We start from the raw sequence: 18,987 nt of genomic DNA, 5'->3' as shown, positions 1-18,987 counted from the left end.
TGGGCTTGGCGAGCGTCTGCTGACAATACCTCATATTCAGCCACTGCCTGCGTGAGTTACCTGGAAAGGGGGAAGGGAAAATGGAGCCTTGGTTTCTATGGAGATGCCTTCCTCTCAGTCTGGTACATTAATAGGAAAGTCACATCATGGGCTGCTTTCTTTCAAGCTCACTTGCTAACTTATCTGAATCAGAGACGTGCCTGCAAATCTGGTCTTCACATACAGAGCCTGTCCTGAAGTGCTCTGCTGAGCCGAAGGAAGTCAAGGGAATCATTGTTACATAAAGAAGAAATTAACACCTAACCTGACAAGGAAAAGCCAGAGAGGACAATGTTAGCCCATTAACCATCTCTCTCCTCTCCCCCTGACACTTGCACTGCTTCTCACATTTCTGAGCATTAAAGAGTACCTCTGCTGCAGCCCAGGGGCCTCTAATCCTCTCCGAGCCTTACAGCCACCTCAATCTTTTGGTGCAGACAAAAATCAAAATATGAGCATCCGCTCTCAAACATTGAGCTTGGCAAGCACAATCTCCCCTGTCAGGGTTAACTCTCACCCTAGGGCAGAGGCAGGCAATTATTTCAGGCACAGGGCCGCTCACTAAGTTTTGGTAAGCCATCAAGGGCCACACAACATGCAACCAGGGATAGATAAATGTTAATTTTCTAAATTTTTTATGGGCTCCACAGACCAGATACAATGGCTTGGCAGGCTGCATCTGGCCCACAGGTCACATGTTTCCCACCCCTGCCCTAGAGTAACACAAATGAAAAAGGTGCAAAGTACTTATTCCAGGTTGCTTGCCAGGTAGGGCCTCTTCCATCTTGCTGTGGTACACAGTCCTTGCCTCTAGACCAGCTCTACCTCAAGCAACTCCTACAGCTAGACTACTTCTGGTCTAAGCCCTTGAGCTTTTAAGCCTCTACTTCTGCTCCACGTCTGCCCATCACTTTGTACACCTGTGGTGGGTGGCCATCTTATTTAGATCCCTTTCACCCTTAAGCCAGTTTAAAGGGGTTAGGCTGGCCAGCAGGCTGTAGGCTCCCTCCCTCTTGTCAGTAATGGGGCAGGAACCTCATTACACTAGTCAAAAAGAAACTACATTTCTGTTTGTTTGATCTCTGTTGAGCTTTCAATACCAGATGTCAGCATTATACAGACACTTGCTAACTGCAACCATCCTGATAGAAAATTACCATGGCATCAGCAGAGATGGGACACTCTTTTTGCTAGTGGCTGTAATTTTAATATAACTGTCAGAGCTCCTGTTTCTTTTTTATCTTATTTAATCATTTTTATGTAAGTCTGATATTAAAATTGGCTAGCCTGCAGTGATCTTCATCCACAAAGCAAGCTAGCATCCCTACTGCTTCACCCCACATACTCTGCTTCCATTGCCCATTCTGTCTTTGGTTTGAGATGCCCATCAAGGAAGCTGATTAGTGCCAATGGTGGGGACCATTTTTATGCCATGGGTTCTTTGCTGCTAGGAAATGAACAGGGACTTGCCTACTTGTTTTGCATACTGGTTTATCAGCTTGAGATGGAGCATTTCACTGCTTCAGCCACTGCCAGCACTGTAGTAAGAAATGTAGGAGATTTGGGTCTCATTACTGGCCTTACCCTAAAGTGATCATATGACCTTGGTAAGTCATTTACCTCTGTTTCAGTTTTCTGTAATTTGGGGATATTTATCTACCTCATATACATATGTCTGGGGTGAGCTAATTAATAATTTTAAATAAGATATCTTTTGTGATCCCAAAGAAGAAAGCCATTGGAAAAGGGCAACCTATTATAATACTTCACTAGCTCGGTGGCCTGGAGCAAGACACTGTGCCAAACTTTTGTGATTTTGCATGTTTTTATTTTTGGCTCTGGCTTCCAGGTTTTGGCACCTACAGTTTCCATCTTTTTTAATGAGAACTGCAAGGCTGATCATCTCTGAAACATATTTTCCCTGCTCTAGTTTTATGCACTCAAAAACTACAGCTCCCAAAATCAGTAATCAATCACTTGAAAATTTTGCCTTTTTAGGTAGAATTTGGAATTGAAAACACAAAGTACAAGGCAAGCACTTCATGAAAGCAACTCATCTCTATGTTTTCCTACCTGATGATCTCATTCTGGTAAAACTCTTGCTCCCTAGAGTGAAATTGGTGGAACACCCTCAGTAACAATTTTGAGCTGATGGAAGTAGTCATGGGGGAGAATGTGAGCTAGGCCTACCCTACATACAAATACTACCCTCTAGACATACTAACAGATGTTACAAAGGCAGTCAGACCTAATAGCAAAAGCCAGGTTTGGAACTAGTCACACAGTGAGAAACAGCTGCAGACCATCCAAAGGCAAAGCAGATTGCACCCTAAAACAAGTCTTTTGAGCAGCCAGCTGACCATTGCCTTTAGGTGAGTTTAAGTAGGGGTCTTTCTGTCCCCTGTCACCCAATCCAGTGGTGTACAAGCACAACCAGCCTAATTCACTCCACCTGGCCTATCAGCCCTACTAGGATTGCCAATTACAGCTCCTGGTAGCACAAAGCCAAGCTCTCCGGACAATTCAGGATGATGAATCAGAGCTAAAACATGTTACAAACAAGGTGAAAACACTGGGATACTTCAAAAAGAAAAAAAAAATCTAATCATCAAACTTGGAGGGGACTGGGGGAAAAACTGATTAGAATAGCATTTTTGGAGAGAAGCCTTCCAGGTTAGTAAATTTCCCTTTTGTAAAATCTACTAGTATTCTGACTCAGAGGTAGTAGGGAAGGAGGAGAACAGGGCCAGATCAAATCAGGGCAATGGTCCATCTAGTCCAAAATTCCTTCCCTTATAACTGTTTAAGAAAGCATATTCTTTCACTAGATTTACATTTATTGTCCCTTTGTTTCCATCTGAGCATCCTCCCAGTACAGAAGTCTGATGCCCCAGTCTAACCTAGATCAAGCTGAATTGAATATACCTTGTACCAGGTCTATCTTAGATCATTTGCACCAATTTTGGACCAATCTATGTGCACTAAACTTCTGTATGGTTATGGATTTAGATTGATTTCTGTTCACTTAGACCAGTCTAAGTGCAACATTTGGACATGGCGAAGCTTATGTTCAAACAGAGGCATCCTTAAATTATCAGCTACCCCATTATTTTGTTTGGACACTGTTTCCCTTCTAAAATAAACAGATCCAATCTTTTCAATTTCCCCTCAGATAAAAGTTTGTTCCCCTGGCTGCTGAGGTCCATAGCTGAACTCTTTCAACTGCAGCCCAGCTGAGAACAGAATAATAAGGAGGTTTCTTTTTGCTGAGTAGTTACCATTATTTTTGAACATAGCAGTGTGTGTGTGAGCAATAAGCATGGTTCCAGTCATTCCTTCCAGCGTTCATTGCCTTGCACTTAATCAGTGCTATATGTTACCCTGTCACCCAACTTCCTCTGAAGTTCTCATAGTCTTCTCTCAAAAATTGATAAAGCTGTAATTAGTACTGATTCTATGGCCAGTGCTAACAGGGAAGTATTTCAATTACTTTTTGTTAAACTGCTTAAGTAGGATAAGTGGAGCTAAGATGCATTTAAAGGATGGGATATTTCAGTGCTCTGTGAGAGCAGTTAGACCAATACAGGTGTTTTTGAAAATCTCACGCTAAATGTTCAGGTTGGTCAGATACTGAAGGTTGCAAGGAAACAGAAACCGAAGCCCAAATCCAGTTCCCCTTTAGGTAGATAAAGAGCAACTACATAAGCAGAATTTTGGGCCCATTATGAAGTTTCAGATCTTATTCCCTTGTAGGACTTGCCTTGCCCTTCTGAGGGCTGTGCTATGGGAACTTATTTGCTTCTGTGATCCTATTCCACCCAGGAAAGTACACAAACTCCATGTAAGCCCCTGAAATGTTAGTCACTATGGACTACAAACCGTGATCAGTGATTATTTGACACCAACAACGGCAGGCCTGGTGTAGAGGTAGGAGCACTTTCTGAAGTAGAAGAACGAAGTTCCAGGCCTACCTTCCTGTAGAGGAGGTCTGAATCAACATCTTCCACTTCCTACCCAAGTGCTTTCATCACTAAGATGGGGGGTAGGTAGGGCCACCCTTCCTGTTGAAGCCTGCCCAGCTCCACAGCCAGGAGGGGAAGATGTGTTGGGCCAAAAGAAGAGTAGGCCAGGGGAAATATGGCTCAGTTTGATGGTCATTACTTTGAATGGGAGAGTGCTTCTGTTTCTGCCTCTGCCCCTCCATGGTGTTTCTGCATTTTTCATTTATATGTTATTGGGATAGCCTCTGCCCCACTGGGTACAGGGATTGGGACCAGAGATGTCCAAATTTCAAGAGCACCCTGAAATAAAACATCATTCCTTTAAGGGGTAGGAAAATCTAGTTGCTCTCCCTTGGAAGCAGAGAAGAATCTCATTTCTAAATGTGCGAAGACAGTTAAAATGTGTACTGGACCACTAAAAGAAGACACCACAAAGTTTCAGAATATAAACAACTGTAGTAGCTGGAATATAAGGCAAGAAGACTACAACGGATACATACGTGGAGACTCTTAAATATATCTACACCGTGTTGTAGCCAGGGTCCCGATAGCAGTGCATGATCTTCAGTGCAGGCTGCAAAAGGCAACTCAGAACTCCTGGTACATGCTAGGGGATTGAAGCCCATGCCACAATAACTTCATTGCTATTGGTACTTAAGCTACCTAGATCAAAGTCAACTTGGGTATAGCAATAAATGTTGTAGTCATACCTCCTTATCACAGCTGAAAAGGTGCAGAACTGTTAGGGAACATCTTCTCTGATCATGCTCAAGAAGTAACTGACTGGAACCTTACATTTGTTTCTGGCAGAGGTTGATATGACATGGCCAGGGGATTATCTGCACACATAAAAGTTATTAATAAAGGGTGGTTGCAATTTCTTTCACTGGATGCAAACTATTATTGCCTGGAGGTACTTTAGTAATTTGCCAAAGTGGGTCTTTTGTGGGCAGCTTTGGTGTTCCTGCTTTTCCTGAGTTAAATTATATTAATATCAAAGAAAAAAATAGAAACTACCTCATCCTGATAAATTTAAATGTTTTATTAACAATCATCTTACATTACAAGTATAATATGACAAAAGGAAAGTTCTCGTGTACATACTATGATATATCAACATAGCTCTATTCGTATCCAGTGTCCTAGGTCCTTTCACACAGGTACTATAAAGCATAGTCTGCAAAGTAATAACATTTTAATGTTCTCCAAAAGAGTGTGATATTAACATATTAATACATATGTAATAATAGACTTTTAGATACTTTTTTCTCTCATTTTGTGTATGTGTGTGTGTTGGTGTGTTTGAAACTAACAGTTCAGCAGGGCTGTGCTTGGACGTGGGGAAGGGAGAGGTTAAGACGAAACCTTTTGTTTTCTGCTTTAAGTAAAAAAATATGTATCTTGCAAAACTGCTTATGAGTCTGTGAGGATGCCTGAATGTCAGAAACCTGAATAGCCCTCCTATCACAATATATTACAGCATATGGGATATGGTTCCCCCAGGTAGCCCAGTAAGCTTACTCAACATGAGGTGCAGTGCATGAAAGATCCCAATACCAGGTGTGAATACTATGTTGGCAGCATGTGGACTGGGGGTTGCTTTACTAACTGAGCTTAAAAAAAAATGTCAGTGGCATTTAAGGAGGAAGCTGGGGGTGGGGAAACCATTTATGAGGTTCATTAAGAACGGGTGCTAGGGAGAACTTCTCTCTGCTGTGTATGTTTATTAGGTGCTGTTCAGCACACTGGCAGTCACAGCTCAGAGAGACTCAGGAAGGGTAAGTTTGTAACTGAGGTGGATTTGTAGTTGTGTGGAGACAGAAACCTGCAACAGACAGAAATTGAGGTGCATTGACAGAGTTGTGTGGGAAATGCTTACACAGCATTTCCTCATGCAATACCAGTGTAATTAGTCACGATCATTAGAATTAAAATTCACTGAACTCCCCCTCCTCCCAAAAGAAATAAAAAATTAAAACAAATGTAAGAAGTGGTTACCAGGCTGATGCTGGTGCCGTAAAGCCAGATCTCCATTCCTCTCCTTTGAACGTACGATAGCTTCCTCTTGGGAAGAAGCAGCAGTGACACTATCATGTTTACTAGCTTTGAAAGAGAAACCTCTCTGGTTACCCTAGGCATTGCCATGCAGCCAAGAACATTGGAAGATGAATGGTTCTGTTCGCAGTCTGAGTTTGATGCAGAGAGAGGAAAGAGGTGGGTGTCCATCCTGCAGACATCAACATATGCTCCAGGAAAGCTGATCCATGAAAACTACAGCCCAGATCCAGCAAGATGTCCTTAACTTGAAACTGCCATTCATATGAAAATATTTCTCTTGGTTCTCTTTTCAATGGAGGGGATGAAAGAGTGAAATACCTAAATGCCTCAAATCAGCAATGTTAGCATTTGTGTTGGCTTATGTGACCATTATGCATCACTTACAGTGGCCCCTACTTAACCAAATAATTCCCCTCTCCACCAATAAAACTATCTAGATCAGTCAGTCAGGCTAGTTAACAGCTAAGAAGTAGCTGTCTTTAAAAGAACCTGATGAAACAGCTGTCACTGAGGAACAACAGTGCAGTTGCATTCACTGGGTCTACTGTAAAGTGAGCAGACTGTAAAAATTACCTAGCAGAACTGCAAGCATGATTCCCAGTGGAGTTTGAACACTAAGATCTTTACCATTCCCAATTCAGTCGCTTTTCTTTTGTTTCTTTTATTTCATTCCTCCTATCTGACCACATGAGAACAACTGTCTTCAACTATGTAAAGTACGTCTCTCTTTATTCTAATTGCACCTCTAAAGTATCGGGTGATATCTTGTATGGAATATGCTGAGTATAAATACACTCTATTGTACTGTGCTGTACTAGTGACTAGAAAACTAGTTCCCTCTTGCAGCCTGTTGATGCCCACCTAGGACTGTCAACCAGGTGAAGCAGAAAAGCCACATCTTCATGGCACTGGGACCACCAAGTCAACAAACCCTGTCCATGCAGGGGAAGAAAAGTGCATAAAGAGGTGGGATATGTATCAATCAACCCAAGTGTGAATACGCAGGACCTACGGCAGGCTTAGTCAAAAGACAAGGGTGCTTACTGTTTTCTCTCACCAAGACACATTCCCAAAACTACTGCTGCACAGGCCTCATTTAGCACCTTATTGAACATACTACCATGAATCCCCTTGTCCTAACCACAACAAAGTCTCTCTCACTAGTGTGCTATACAGACAAATGTAGACCTCAGTGTAAGGCTAAAGCTATACTGAAGTACTTGGATTTCAGTGTTACATGCCTTGTGCTAGAACACAGGGCCAGCCTTACACAAAGGTGGTTGATTCTACCTCTATATTATATCTTTAGATCTATTGAAAACATAGAAATATATAAATATATAAGATCTTATTTATAGATATATAGGCATGTGATTTTATTTCTTGTACTGTGTGTATATGTACTGGGATGTGCGTATATACAATATATAGACTGTATGCGTATTTACTGTATACATACACTAACTTACATGCACACACATTATACATGTCTCCAAAGGAGACAGGAATTGCATAGGCATTACTGGATTGAAAGTACAATGGTCAGGGGAGCAACGTACCATTTCTCTGTTTTTATAGAGTTGAGAGGGAAATCTGGCAAAAGCAGAGGATGTTGCTACTTGTTTGCAAGCTGGCTGTCTTGGTGGTTTTAGCCATTGGCCAAGCAAAAAGCAATGCTAAGTTAAGAAAGAAATGTAACCCCAAAGAACTCTGGTGGCCAACTGGTTGAGCTTGTGTTGCGTGCTAGCAATGGACTGAGTCTGAACAGTGTCTGAGAACCCAGACCAGCAACTGTGCAAACAGTACATGTGGGTAATGCAAAGATCAATTCAACCTTTAAAGCAAAGAACATTCCAGGAACCTGCCTACTTAAGGACACTCTTGCATATTTGGTTCATGATCCTTGCAACATGCATCTGCTCTTCTTGCACTTTTGCTAATATGGGAAGAGCTTTGGTCTCTTTTTCCATGAGGATTGTCCCTGTTGTATTCAGCCTAGTGGCCGGGAGGCCTAGACTATATGCAGCCACTGGGAGCCCCTGTAGTTGGCTGTGTGCTTAGTGGGTATCTGCCAAATAGCAGGATAAGAGTAGAGAAGCCTGAGCAAAAGGGCATAGGGTGAACTGGCCATCAATCCCCCCCAAAGAACAGCTGTATAAAATCAAGTGTCTGGAGAAATGTGTATTAGTCACAGTCAGATACCTCAGGTAAGAGGGAAAAGGAAAAATAAAAAACCTCAAGGAATAACAGAATCATCATATCTTTCCTGTTGAGGATGTTCACAATACCAGGAGCAATACCTTCAAAACAATATCCACCTAGCTGGAAGTAGCAGGAGGGGGAATCAGTTAAACCTGATCCCATTTGTACAGCTCCCCTCCTAACTTCAGGCAGACTCTATGACAGGTATCTCTTGCTACCCCATCAGAGCTGTAGTACAGTGCAGTAGGTTGCTGCTGCTGCTGCTACTACTACTGCTACACTGGATCTCCACCAGCCTTGAGAACTGGCACCCTCTGCTGTCACTCAGATATCACTACATCAGAACCTTTTAACTTCTCTTTAGGTTGGCCTGCATAAGAAATCAGACGACTTAAAGTAGCAGCAATGGAACATATCTGCTTTCAGAAAAGCCTTACTTGGTACTAGTTCTGAAAAACAAAGGGGGATGAATAAAGCATTTGGCATTAAAAATCAACAGTAATTCTACAAGTATAACAGTTTTTCAGTTGGGGCCCTTATATTGTGAACCTTACAGTAGACCTTGCTTATTCTTGCAGTTGTATTTAAATCCCTTGGCCTACCTACATGAGAAAGGGTTGTAGACCCAGATCTTTAGGTAAATAAATCTGCAAGGAAAGGTCCCTACATTAATCATGTGCAAAGATGTTATTTGCTTTGTGAAGCACAATGAAGACTCCTTTGTGTTGCACAAGCCTGACTATTGAACAAAACTCTTGCATCCCTTAATAGTTAAATGCTAGGAATCTCTTGCCTTTTCTGTTAACATATCTTAGCAGCATGCAGCCACTAGGAATTACTCATTTCATTGGCACTACTTCACTGATACCGTGTAGGGTAATTTTTGCAAGAGAAGACACCACTGCTTTCCAGACAGTCTAGAAAGAAAACACCTTATACATCTATATTACTCCAGTAGTGAGAATGTGTACAGCTCAAGAGAAGTCACACCAATGATAAACTGTATTAGAAAATGAAATGTGACTGTCACAAATGTCATTTCTAAGCCAGTTTTTGGTGGTGTGTACCTTTCCAGAATAGTGATGTCTTCTTTTGCAACATCAGCAAAAAAGGATGATGGGGTAGAGGTTGTAAACAGGCTTTTCCATGGCTTGAACACTGGTTTGAACAAGAAGTAGTTCAGCTTTACTGTTTATAAACGTATTTGTGGATTGGCCACATGTCTCTTTCCAACAAGACAGCCACAGAATCTGAAGCTCTGTTCTGAAAAAGAGCCATAGGCCATTTAACTTTTTCTGTTTGAAAGATAATGGACAGATCTGTTAGGGTGAAGAGTATGGATCCCTTGGACCTCCTAAGCTCTTGTTTTGAAGAAAATAAAGACAGTGGAAGCTGTCTTTTGTTTCCCTTAAACTCAGAGTAGCTTACACCAAGTACCTTTTCTTACGGTTGCCATTTCTATTGCTGAAGATTTCCCAGATATCTGAGTGTAGTTAGGAAGTACTGTAATAAGAAACTAATAAGCCCATCCTATTCCTGCTGCTGGGTTACTTGCACTTCCTCAGTATCTAAATTCACATTGTCCAGCTACAGCAGAAAGCATAGGCAATGTTTCTTTGGGGGGACTTTGTTTTGTTTTATCTTCTCAGATTTTGGGTAAAGAAGGTATAGAACAGATTCCAAAAGGAAAACTGATCTGGGTAGCTTTGTGATGGTGAAATGGGTAGTGTTTTACTTCACAGGCCAGCAGCAGTTGAGAACAGTCTCTACAAGAAATTCTCCTGTGTATCTGAACAAGGGGTTGCCTGAGTCTGCACAGTTTCAGAGGACAATCTGATCTAGCTTTCCGCATCTGGGAAGCTGAATCAATCCGAGGAAAGTCTCTGTTGGGAGAGGAAGGGGAGAAGCGGACCCTCAGCAATATATTATGATAATTCACTTGCCAGGTATTACATAATGCCTTCCCTATGCTTATATGGAACAGTATCTTGACCTGACTTGCTTGTGGATTTGTATGAGGATTTCAGGGAAAAGCATTCCAGTTCCTGGTTTCTAATACAAATAGCTGTTTGGATTCACACTAGACATTATCTACCAAGCTCACTCTGGTGCATCTGTCCTAGGATATGAATTTCATTTACTGTATGGAGTGAGGCAGAGACAGAGAGGAAGGAGTTAAGTGCTTCAAACTGTATTCCATCCCAGCAGCTATCACAGGCTCCATCGTCTATTTTGACCCTTTCAAAACTGACCAAATAAACTGTTCTATTATAATAACATATAGCACAGAATAAGGACAAGAGGTATAGAGAATCATTGCAATATGTACTTCAAGCAGTGTTCATCTCTCCTCCTCACCATACCCCAAAAAGGATAATTTACAGATAGACAGGATGCATTTTCAAATGCATCAGAATAACTAGTTCTGCCATGTCTAGGGGTTGAGGAGCTGAGCTGGAAGATGGCAGCTCAATTGCATGTCTCCACCTGACCTGTGTGCTCCTGTTCAGGGCAAAGTTTGGGAGGGGACGGGATCCAGGTAGAGGTGTGGGGGTTTGTTGGGGAAGACAGTGTGTGAACCCTGGCAGTGAAAGTGACTCCAAGAGAGATTGGTTTCAGACATGCTACATCACCATTGAAAACAAAAGTTTAAAAAATAATTATATATATATATATATATTTATATAAATGAAAAGCTATCAACTAGCAGCAACGGTTCTAGAGATATCTTAGCACCAAGACCAAGGGCAGGGGGTAATAGGAGAAAAGAAAGGTTCAGTGTTGCTGACACCACCATGTTTCCAAATAACACAGCTTGGCACACGACTTATCCCTCTAGGAAGTGAGAACATGCCAGCCTGATTCTTCTGGGTAACTATGTTTCACCCCTGTGATGCTCCAGCTAGGTTGATGCTGCCCATGCCACATCAGCAGAGCAAGGCACTAGCATCTGTGGAATTTTTGCATCTTATTTAATTATTGATTTTTGCTTTTTCTAACTTGAATTGACATTATGTAAATATATGGATCTCATTTGCTTCTAAAAAATGAGATCATTTATCATTTAAAGTGTTAGTCCCACTTTCAAATTTCTGCTGGACTTTGCACCCTTTTCAAAAAAGGAAGAAATATTTTACAGGAAGAAGTACAGTGTTCCTTCTTCCTTTTGTCATCATTCTGCCATGTTGTGGGACACATTACCTTGGTCACAAGAGAGTACATGAACCTTTAAAGGACATCATCACATGATTATAACCCAAGATGGATCTTGCATTGATATCCCCTGCCACAGAACTATAGCAGGTTTTCTTTCACTCATTCAAAAAACAAAACAAAACAGAAACAAAAACCACAACAATCTATGATTATAAAGACATAGTATAAATAATGTAAATTAGAATATAATTTTTAAGCCCTAGAATCTCCACCCTATGATGGGTTTTGACTCACCGGCTGTCTAGCTTCCACAGCAGCCCTGGTTTTTAATGAAGAGTTGTATATATTTTTTAATCTCCTATAATATAAAAATATAAATGCAAAATTTCCCCCGCCTTCTCTAATATGCTATTTTATAGTCTGCACATGACATCGTATTATAATATGTATAACTGGTAGTTGGGTTATCACAAGGGGAGCTGAAAGCCTTGCCTTACTCCACAGCCCACCGGTGGGGAGAACTGAGAATGGGATATCACAGTTTAGCTGAGACTTTTCTTTTCTAAAATAGAAGAAAAAGAAAAAAGAAAAACCAAGCCCCTCAACAGCCTCTGTAAGTGAATAAAGCTTCTGTTCAAAACAAGAGAGATCCCAACGCATATGAACAGGGTGCTCTGTCGGAAATCAGGAATCTACTGGTTGTCACCGAAGGGCTCAAATGGCTCAATGACTGGACTAAAGTGTGAAAAGAGAATCAGGGAATGAAAATAAAAAACTACACATACAAAGGAAGCTACTGTGAGGAGGAGGTTGACAGAGACCTGTCATCTAGCTTATAGATTGTTACGTTTCAACATGTAGAGTATGGCCCCAGCACATGCTTCTGAAGAATGAAATGTTGCCACCTACACTGCAGCTGCCATGTTTGGAGACATCAGTAAATTTCAAACATTGTCTCATTCTTAAAATTCCACTTAGCTTCTATCAGACGCACATCGCCTTAACTTTAAATTTTCAGTGTGGGTTTTTCATATATATAATATATATATATATATATATATATCTTATATAATATATCAAAGTTTAGAGTATAGATTTAAAAAAAAATTATTCAACAGCTTTCTGAAGTTGAGGCATTCCTTCCTAAATATCAGGGTAAAATTCAGAGCCATGGTCCATGCTCTGCAGCATCGGCTTCTGATCAAGGGAGGACATTCTGCTCAGCATTTCTGCTGACAGTGCGTAACTATTGCCTGATTTCTCTTCAAACCAACTATCTAGTGCTCTCTTGCAATCAAAGTTGGCAATGGCTGGCCCATTAACAGCAATCGTCAAAAGATCGCTGAGCTGTTCCAGAGTGAGGCGAGAGCGGTTGTTTTTGCGTACTCTCTGAAGGGCATTGCGTCCCTTCTCACAGCAGGCTGATGAGGTGGGAAGGACTTTAAGGATCTGAACTATTTTATTTAACAGTGGGAATCTCTGTTTGTATTTACAAATGTGACCAAGTAAGTCTTTAAAACCATTTTTGGTATAATAATCCACCTTGAGTTCTCGCCATTCCATCAGCAAACTTCCTCTGATGTCCATTCCCTCTCTGCAAACCTCTCTGGAAAATGATGGGACTGTTTCCAGGTGTTCAAATATCTGTACCATATCTTCCTTTCCATAGCTCATGAGCTCCTCAGTGCTTCTGGGCCAAGCTGCAAGGTCAAATACCTGACATGCTTTCACAAATGTCCGGCTACGTGAATCAAACCTTTGGGCTAGGATCACCTGGGTCTTCTGGCAGATCTTTTCTCTGATTGACTGGAATTTGGCTTCAGCCACCCGTAGATTTTTCACAGCAATGCCATTAAAGCTTTCTCGGAAGTTCTCTTCGAATTCCTGCAAATATTCCCCAGGCGAGTCTGCAAGCCTGCTGATCTCCTGGATAGCCTCCTCTATTTTGTCATCCACTTGTGACACAAGGAGATATTCACCTTGGAAGACATAGGCGAGGCGTGAAAGCACAGCGATCACATCCAGCAAGAAGTAGATCAATTTAATTGACTGGTAGTCCATCAGGAACTGCAGGAGAGCCAAGGCAATGGCAGAAGCATCCGCTCTTTGTGTTTGACCACTGACATCTTTGAGATGGGCCACAACTTCAAGGTAATCCTTGATTAGAGCATTAAGGACATTCTGCTCCCCAATGATCCACTTCACTGCTCGGATGTCTCCCAAGAACTCAGTCTCCTCACAAAGAGTGGCAGCAGTGACTCGCAGCTCGCACATTAACTTGGGGGAGTAACGATAAAAGCTGAGTAACTGCTTCAAATTGTTTTCTAACTCCTCCAGACATGGAAGCTCTTTTCCACTGATTGCATCTAAAATTTCCAAGTGAGGCCTGTGTACCATAAATGGCAAGCAAAGCAACCAAGGTAATGTCTTTCTGATTGTCATGAACAAGTTAGCTCTCAGGCTGGCAGTAATGTTAGCACCATCTACTCCCAAACCAATAGTTGGCTTCTCATCCTGCAATCTTATTCCCAAACTGGAAAAAGCCCTGTCCAATGCTTGGAGGTAACTGTCTGTTGTTGAAAAACCCAGTTCTTGAAGAGACAGGAATTCAGTTGCTGGAGGCCCATCACTGCTTGTATACTGCACATAAACTGCAACTGTGTCAGCCAGCAAGTCGTCACTCTGCCCATCCAGGATGATGCTGAGGAAGGGAGATTGCCTGATCCGTTCCACCAGATCCTCTCGAAGAGCCCGGGCAATATGATGAATTAAGATTTGGCAGTCTCCTTCATTCATGTACTGATCCACCACTTTGAGTTCACACTTTCTCAGTAGTTCTGCAAGAGGCCTAAAGTCATAGTAGGGCCTGCCTTCCAAAGCCAAGTGGTAGGCCGTGTTGAAGAGCAGGGTCATATTTCGGCACATCTCTTCTGTCTTCTCTGGATGCATTCTGAGCTTGTAGAGCTGCAGGCACTTCTTGTGGAGGTTGCTCTGGCTGTGAAGCTTTATAGTGTGTATCTTGAACTGCTTAGAGCCAATGATGAAGGCTGAAGTCCGAGAGGATTGCACTGTGTACTGCCTACAAACGTGGCACCACATTTCATTTAATGTTGGGGAGTACCGCAGAAACCAGAACTTTTTAAGCCATTCTTGTTTGAAGCGTCGAATCCTCCTGCCAGTCACAGAAGACATCTTGGAAGGCTCATCTGTAGCAGCTATCATATCATTGGATACTGATTCATCGGCAGAATCCACCTCCTGGTCATCATCCTCCATGATTGTAGGAACTGAGATGATGCTTTCCGAAGCTGCAAAAGAAGAAGAAACGTTAAAAGGAAGAAATGAGAAAAAATATTTACAAAGCTTCAGAGCTATGGCAAACATTAAAAAAATAACACGGAATGCTAACCTGCTTTGAGCAGGGGGTTGGACGAGATGACCTCCCAAGGTCCCTTCCACCCCTAATTTTCTATGATTCTATGATTTGGCCAAATTCTGTTGCATGCCCAACATTAAAAGTAGAATATGGCCACCTGAATGTAAGTTCTGAAGAGAAATAAGAGGTATTTTATATAACTCTTAAACATATCATGTCTCTTGGTCAACAAGAAGATAAATGCCATTCTGACCACTTTGGGGGGTACCCAAAAGTAAACATGATGCTGCTTTGCTAAAGAAAATTAGTAACTGACAGCATATTCTTGAGGGTAATGAAACAAGTCTCTGAAAGGAATGCATGCTTGCATTAAGACAGCAGAGTACACAGTGAGTGCTTCCAAAGGAAAGAATGGATTTGTAACGCTTCACACACATGCAGGGAGTCAGTATGTTTCAGTTTCAACATTTAAAGTAATTCAGACTTTCAAGTACAGTTTCCTGGTAGCTCCGAAAGGATCACACTGCTGCTGCCACTGAAAGAGAAAGCATCACAAATACAGCAGACAAGCCAGCTGCAATGGAATTTCTTTTTTTTATTGACAGTGTATTCATTACAACGGAAACAAATAGAACAAGTCGTCATTACAGAAACTTTCCCAAACAATGTCTTCCCAGTGGGCTCACAGTATCAGCTCCTGCCCCCCAACTCGGCAGAACATGGCTCTAATGTTTCTATAAAATACAGTGTTCCACGCAATGGCCAAGCTGGAACATTTTAGGCCTGCACACAGTATACAGTGATGTCCTAAATTTTCCTATGCAGTGTTTGAAGAACATTCTTATTCTCCATGACTTACCTGTGGGGTCAGAGAACTCTTGAAGCTCAGGTACCTGAGGTGCTAGAGCAGGCTGCTCAGGTAACTTGCCAGATCTCAACATGTCTAGCTCAGCCTGCAGCTCTCGGATCTTCTTTTTCAATCTTATGCAGTTGGGACAAAAGGAAGTTGTGGGGATTTCATGTGAATTGCCTTGAGTGGATGCCAGAGATGGTTCAGTAGGGCTGTCTGCCTTGAGTGACAGGGGCTCTTCTTCATCTTCCAGGAGACCCATCTCTTTGGCTGTGCTAAAAGAGGAACTATGGGGGACCTTCCATTCTCCCTCACTTCGGTTTCTGCTGAGGTTTGGGGAGCTATGCTGAATGGTAGTTCCACATCTTTCAAAGACATCTTCAGTCTGGTATTTAGAAGCCTTTCTAATGGAAAGTGGGGTGCTCGTGGTTAGCTGGTGCTCTTCCAGCTTTGCTGACTCCAGGGAAGCCTCCAGGACATCTTTGAAGATGAGATCTATCTTCTTTTTCTTTGTCTGGGGATGGGATTCTGCTTCTTCACAGCTGCGCTTGTAAGGGCTCTTCCCTTGCTTCAATGTGGTGAGCTGAAGAGGGCCTCTCATGTCCTCTTGATTGTCCACATTTTTTCCTGACTTTTCCCTCTGTGATTTTTTATCGCCTAGAAAGGAAAATGAGGGTGTCGGGGATTATCACTGGGAACTACGCAATATTCCTCAATCTAAAACTAAAAAAGAAAAGAAAAGGCAGGCTGAGTCCCTACAGATTTGTATGTGGTGTTACAAATAAGGAAACTGACAGCAAATTCAGCGGAAACCAAGAAGATAAGCTCTACTACTGGGCAAGCCTTCAAAAGAGACAGTCTCTATAACCACACAGGAGTAGGACCCACACATTTAAAGAAAAGTAAAAATACAGGCAGCTTGTTTTATGTAACAGGTATAACCAACCTGTGCTGGATTAAAACTATAAGGTCAACTACTGATTACAGTCGAACCCTATGCCCTGTGCCCAAATGCCTACAGGCTTGCTGGAAGAACAGCGACTGTTTTGACTTGGTAAAAGGTATCAGGTGTACAGCACATGAAGCATGAGATTCAGAGTTTTCCACAAGAACCACAAATGTCTGCTCATTAACAACCAGAAGCTTAGAAGCACTCATTCTGTTTCAGTCTGGAGGCTTTTCCAGAGATGAGAGAGCAAAGGAAACAAAAAGTTGCCCTCTTAATCCCCATGGTACATGTCTCCAACTGAGCTAGAACTGATGGACTCTCTCCTAAGCTGGGACATCTAGCTCGTCCCTATGGACTCTAAGAAAGTGGCCATCACTCAAAGACAAAAAATAAAAGCGACATTACACAAAGTATTAATTGCTCAAAATAAAGGGAATAGCCATATTTCCTTACCTGGAAATTCAAAGGATGATAGGTTTGGATCAATTCCATCTTTCTTCTATCTTGTAAATAACTTCAAGCATTGGTGGCTTCCCAAACAAGACGTTGCTTTATGCTGATTTTTTTTTGTTTGGTTTTAAAATAAGTTCATGTTTTCAAAACAGCTACAGTGTAAGCGCTACTAGTGTCTCGCTGAGGAGAACAATGCTAAGGATGCAGAAAAGATGGAAGACTGAAAACAACTTAGATATGGAACTGTATGGAGGGCTGGACTGGACGTTGCAGAGATTTCATGCTGGGTTCTTAGGGTAAGGTTGCATCCCCACTTGCCTTCTGGTATGAAACAATGCAACGGACTCAACATATTTTGCTACTGTGTTTCTAAGGGCAGAGCTTGGATTTTTTAGCTTTTTGTTTTCTTCATTGCAGAGGATTTCAACCACTGATCAAGTGACCTTAAAAGAGATGGTCTCCTTTAATCAATTGCTCTTTTATAATTAAGTAAATACTGTGGCCTCGTTACGCTATTTGAGCACATAAGAAACCCTCCCATAAAGCCAAGAAATTAGGGCAGAAACAAAAGGAAAAACAACAGAAGCTCTGTCACTCACTGGGAGCTTTTTTAGAATGCATTTTTTTTTCTTGACATGTTTTGGACAACTCTGCATTTTAAACAGAACATTTTTTTAAAACAGATTCTTATTTTCTAATGACTTATGAGGTGAGTCACTTCAGAGCAGACACCAGGAGTTCCAAATTAAAAATGCATGTGATGATCATGTCTGCATTTCTCTTGTGTGATGCTGAGCCCAGAGTAGCAAGGGACTAGCTCACTAGGACAGCTGGAGGTTTTTATATAGGCATTCCCATCTATCTCAATATAACAAGCTCCAAGTGGCTGGATACTGTAGGTTCTGGTGAGCCCAGATACAGTTCTCTATTACACTCATCGCTTCACTTAAGTAGACTATCACTTAAAATTCTCAATCTGTAGAAACACAAGATCCAAATGCAAGTGCATATGTTTGTGTGGTGGGGGCCAGAGATACATAAAATTTGGTAAGGGGCATTCATACAAAGACTAATATTGGGAGAAACATCAATGGAAGACTTCCCTGCTAGGTAACCCACCGTAGACCCTGCACACATACTGTTTTCCTTTTAACATTTTCTGAAAGTTTCAAAATACTTGAGCATCTGGTGTGCACATGGGATGAAAACAAAATCCCTAATGCTTGTGCATACGCATACAATAGTTAATATAATTGTTAATGTAATACATGCATATTCACCAAATATTATCGACGATATATCATGACATTCAGAAAGTGTAAAAACTACAGGTTGACAGAGAATCAACAGGGCTTCCAAGAGGCCCTGTCCTCCCCCTATTTTAATAGGAGACACCTTTTACCAAGTCAAGGCAGCAGCAGCTGTGCCATAGCACACAGAGAATTTTTAATGATAAAATTATATTTAGTTTTGCTGCCTCTCAGAGGCCCTGCCATTCTGTGGCTGGGCTTGGAAAGAAATTCCTTCATTCCCAAAGCTGTAGCATCAGATAGATAAATACATGCATAGCAATATCTTGTCTTCTCCTACAGTTTCTTGCATTGGTAATTTCATACTGGCCTAAAGGACCACTGGATTTGCTCCAGCATGACTATTCCTATAATGAGACACCAATTCTAATTCAGGGAAAAATTGGTCTGAATCTAATGAACAGTAAAAAAATCTCCTATATGTCATATAAGCCCTATAAGGCTGTGTGCTTGAGGAGTCTCTTGTTGATGCAGTGTTGGTCTCAAATTAACTCATGGAAGAAAGAGGAGATAAATTAAGCCAGGAAATCAGAGATACAAACATATCAAGAAAACTTCACTTTCACATTCACACAAACCTATCCAAAGAGCTC

The 18,987-nt window shown here is 41.6% G+C and overlaps 1 protein-coding gene across 4 annotated transcripts in view; it reads right to left on the bottom strand.

Moving 5' to 3' along the window:
• Positions 1–5,061: 5,061 nt before the first annotated feature.
• PRDM11 (PR/SET domain 11) overlaps positions 5,062–18,987 on the bottom strand; it is a 64,591-nt gene continuing 50,665 nt past the window's right edge. For 3 of the 4 annotated variants that reach the window (XM_090032994.1, XM_090032993.1, XM_090032995.1), the window contains exons 7-8: positions 15,692–16,339; positions 5,062–14,764 (exon numbers count right to left, since the gene is read on the bottom strand). In XM_090032994.1, the coding sequence (XP_089889120.1) occupies positions 12,600–14,764; positions 15,692–16,339 (2,813 nt within the window). In that variant the 3' untranslated portion in view covers positions 5,062–12,599. The remainder of the gene's footprint in view (positions 14,765–15,691; positions 16,340–18,987) is intronic. The other variant, XM_090032996.1, reaches the window with a different exon arrangement.

Source organism: Crocodylus siamensis, chromosome 2, assembly GCF_052110815.1.
Source record: "Crocodylus siamensis isolate JL-2025a chromosome 2, ASM5211081v1, whole genome shotgun sequence".
NCBI classification, from domain to species: Eukaryota; Metazoa; Chordata; order Crocodylia; family Crocodylidae; genus Crocodylus; species Crocodylus siamensis.
This window is presented reverse-complemented; position numbering and strand designations above follow the sequence as displayed.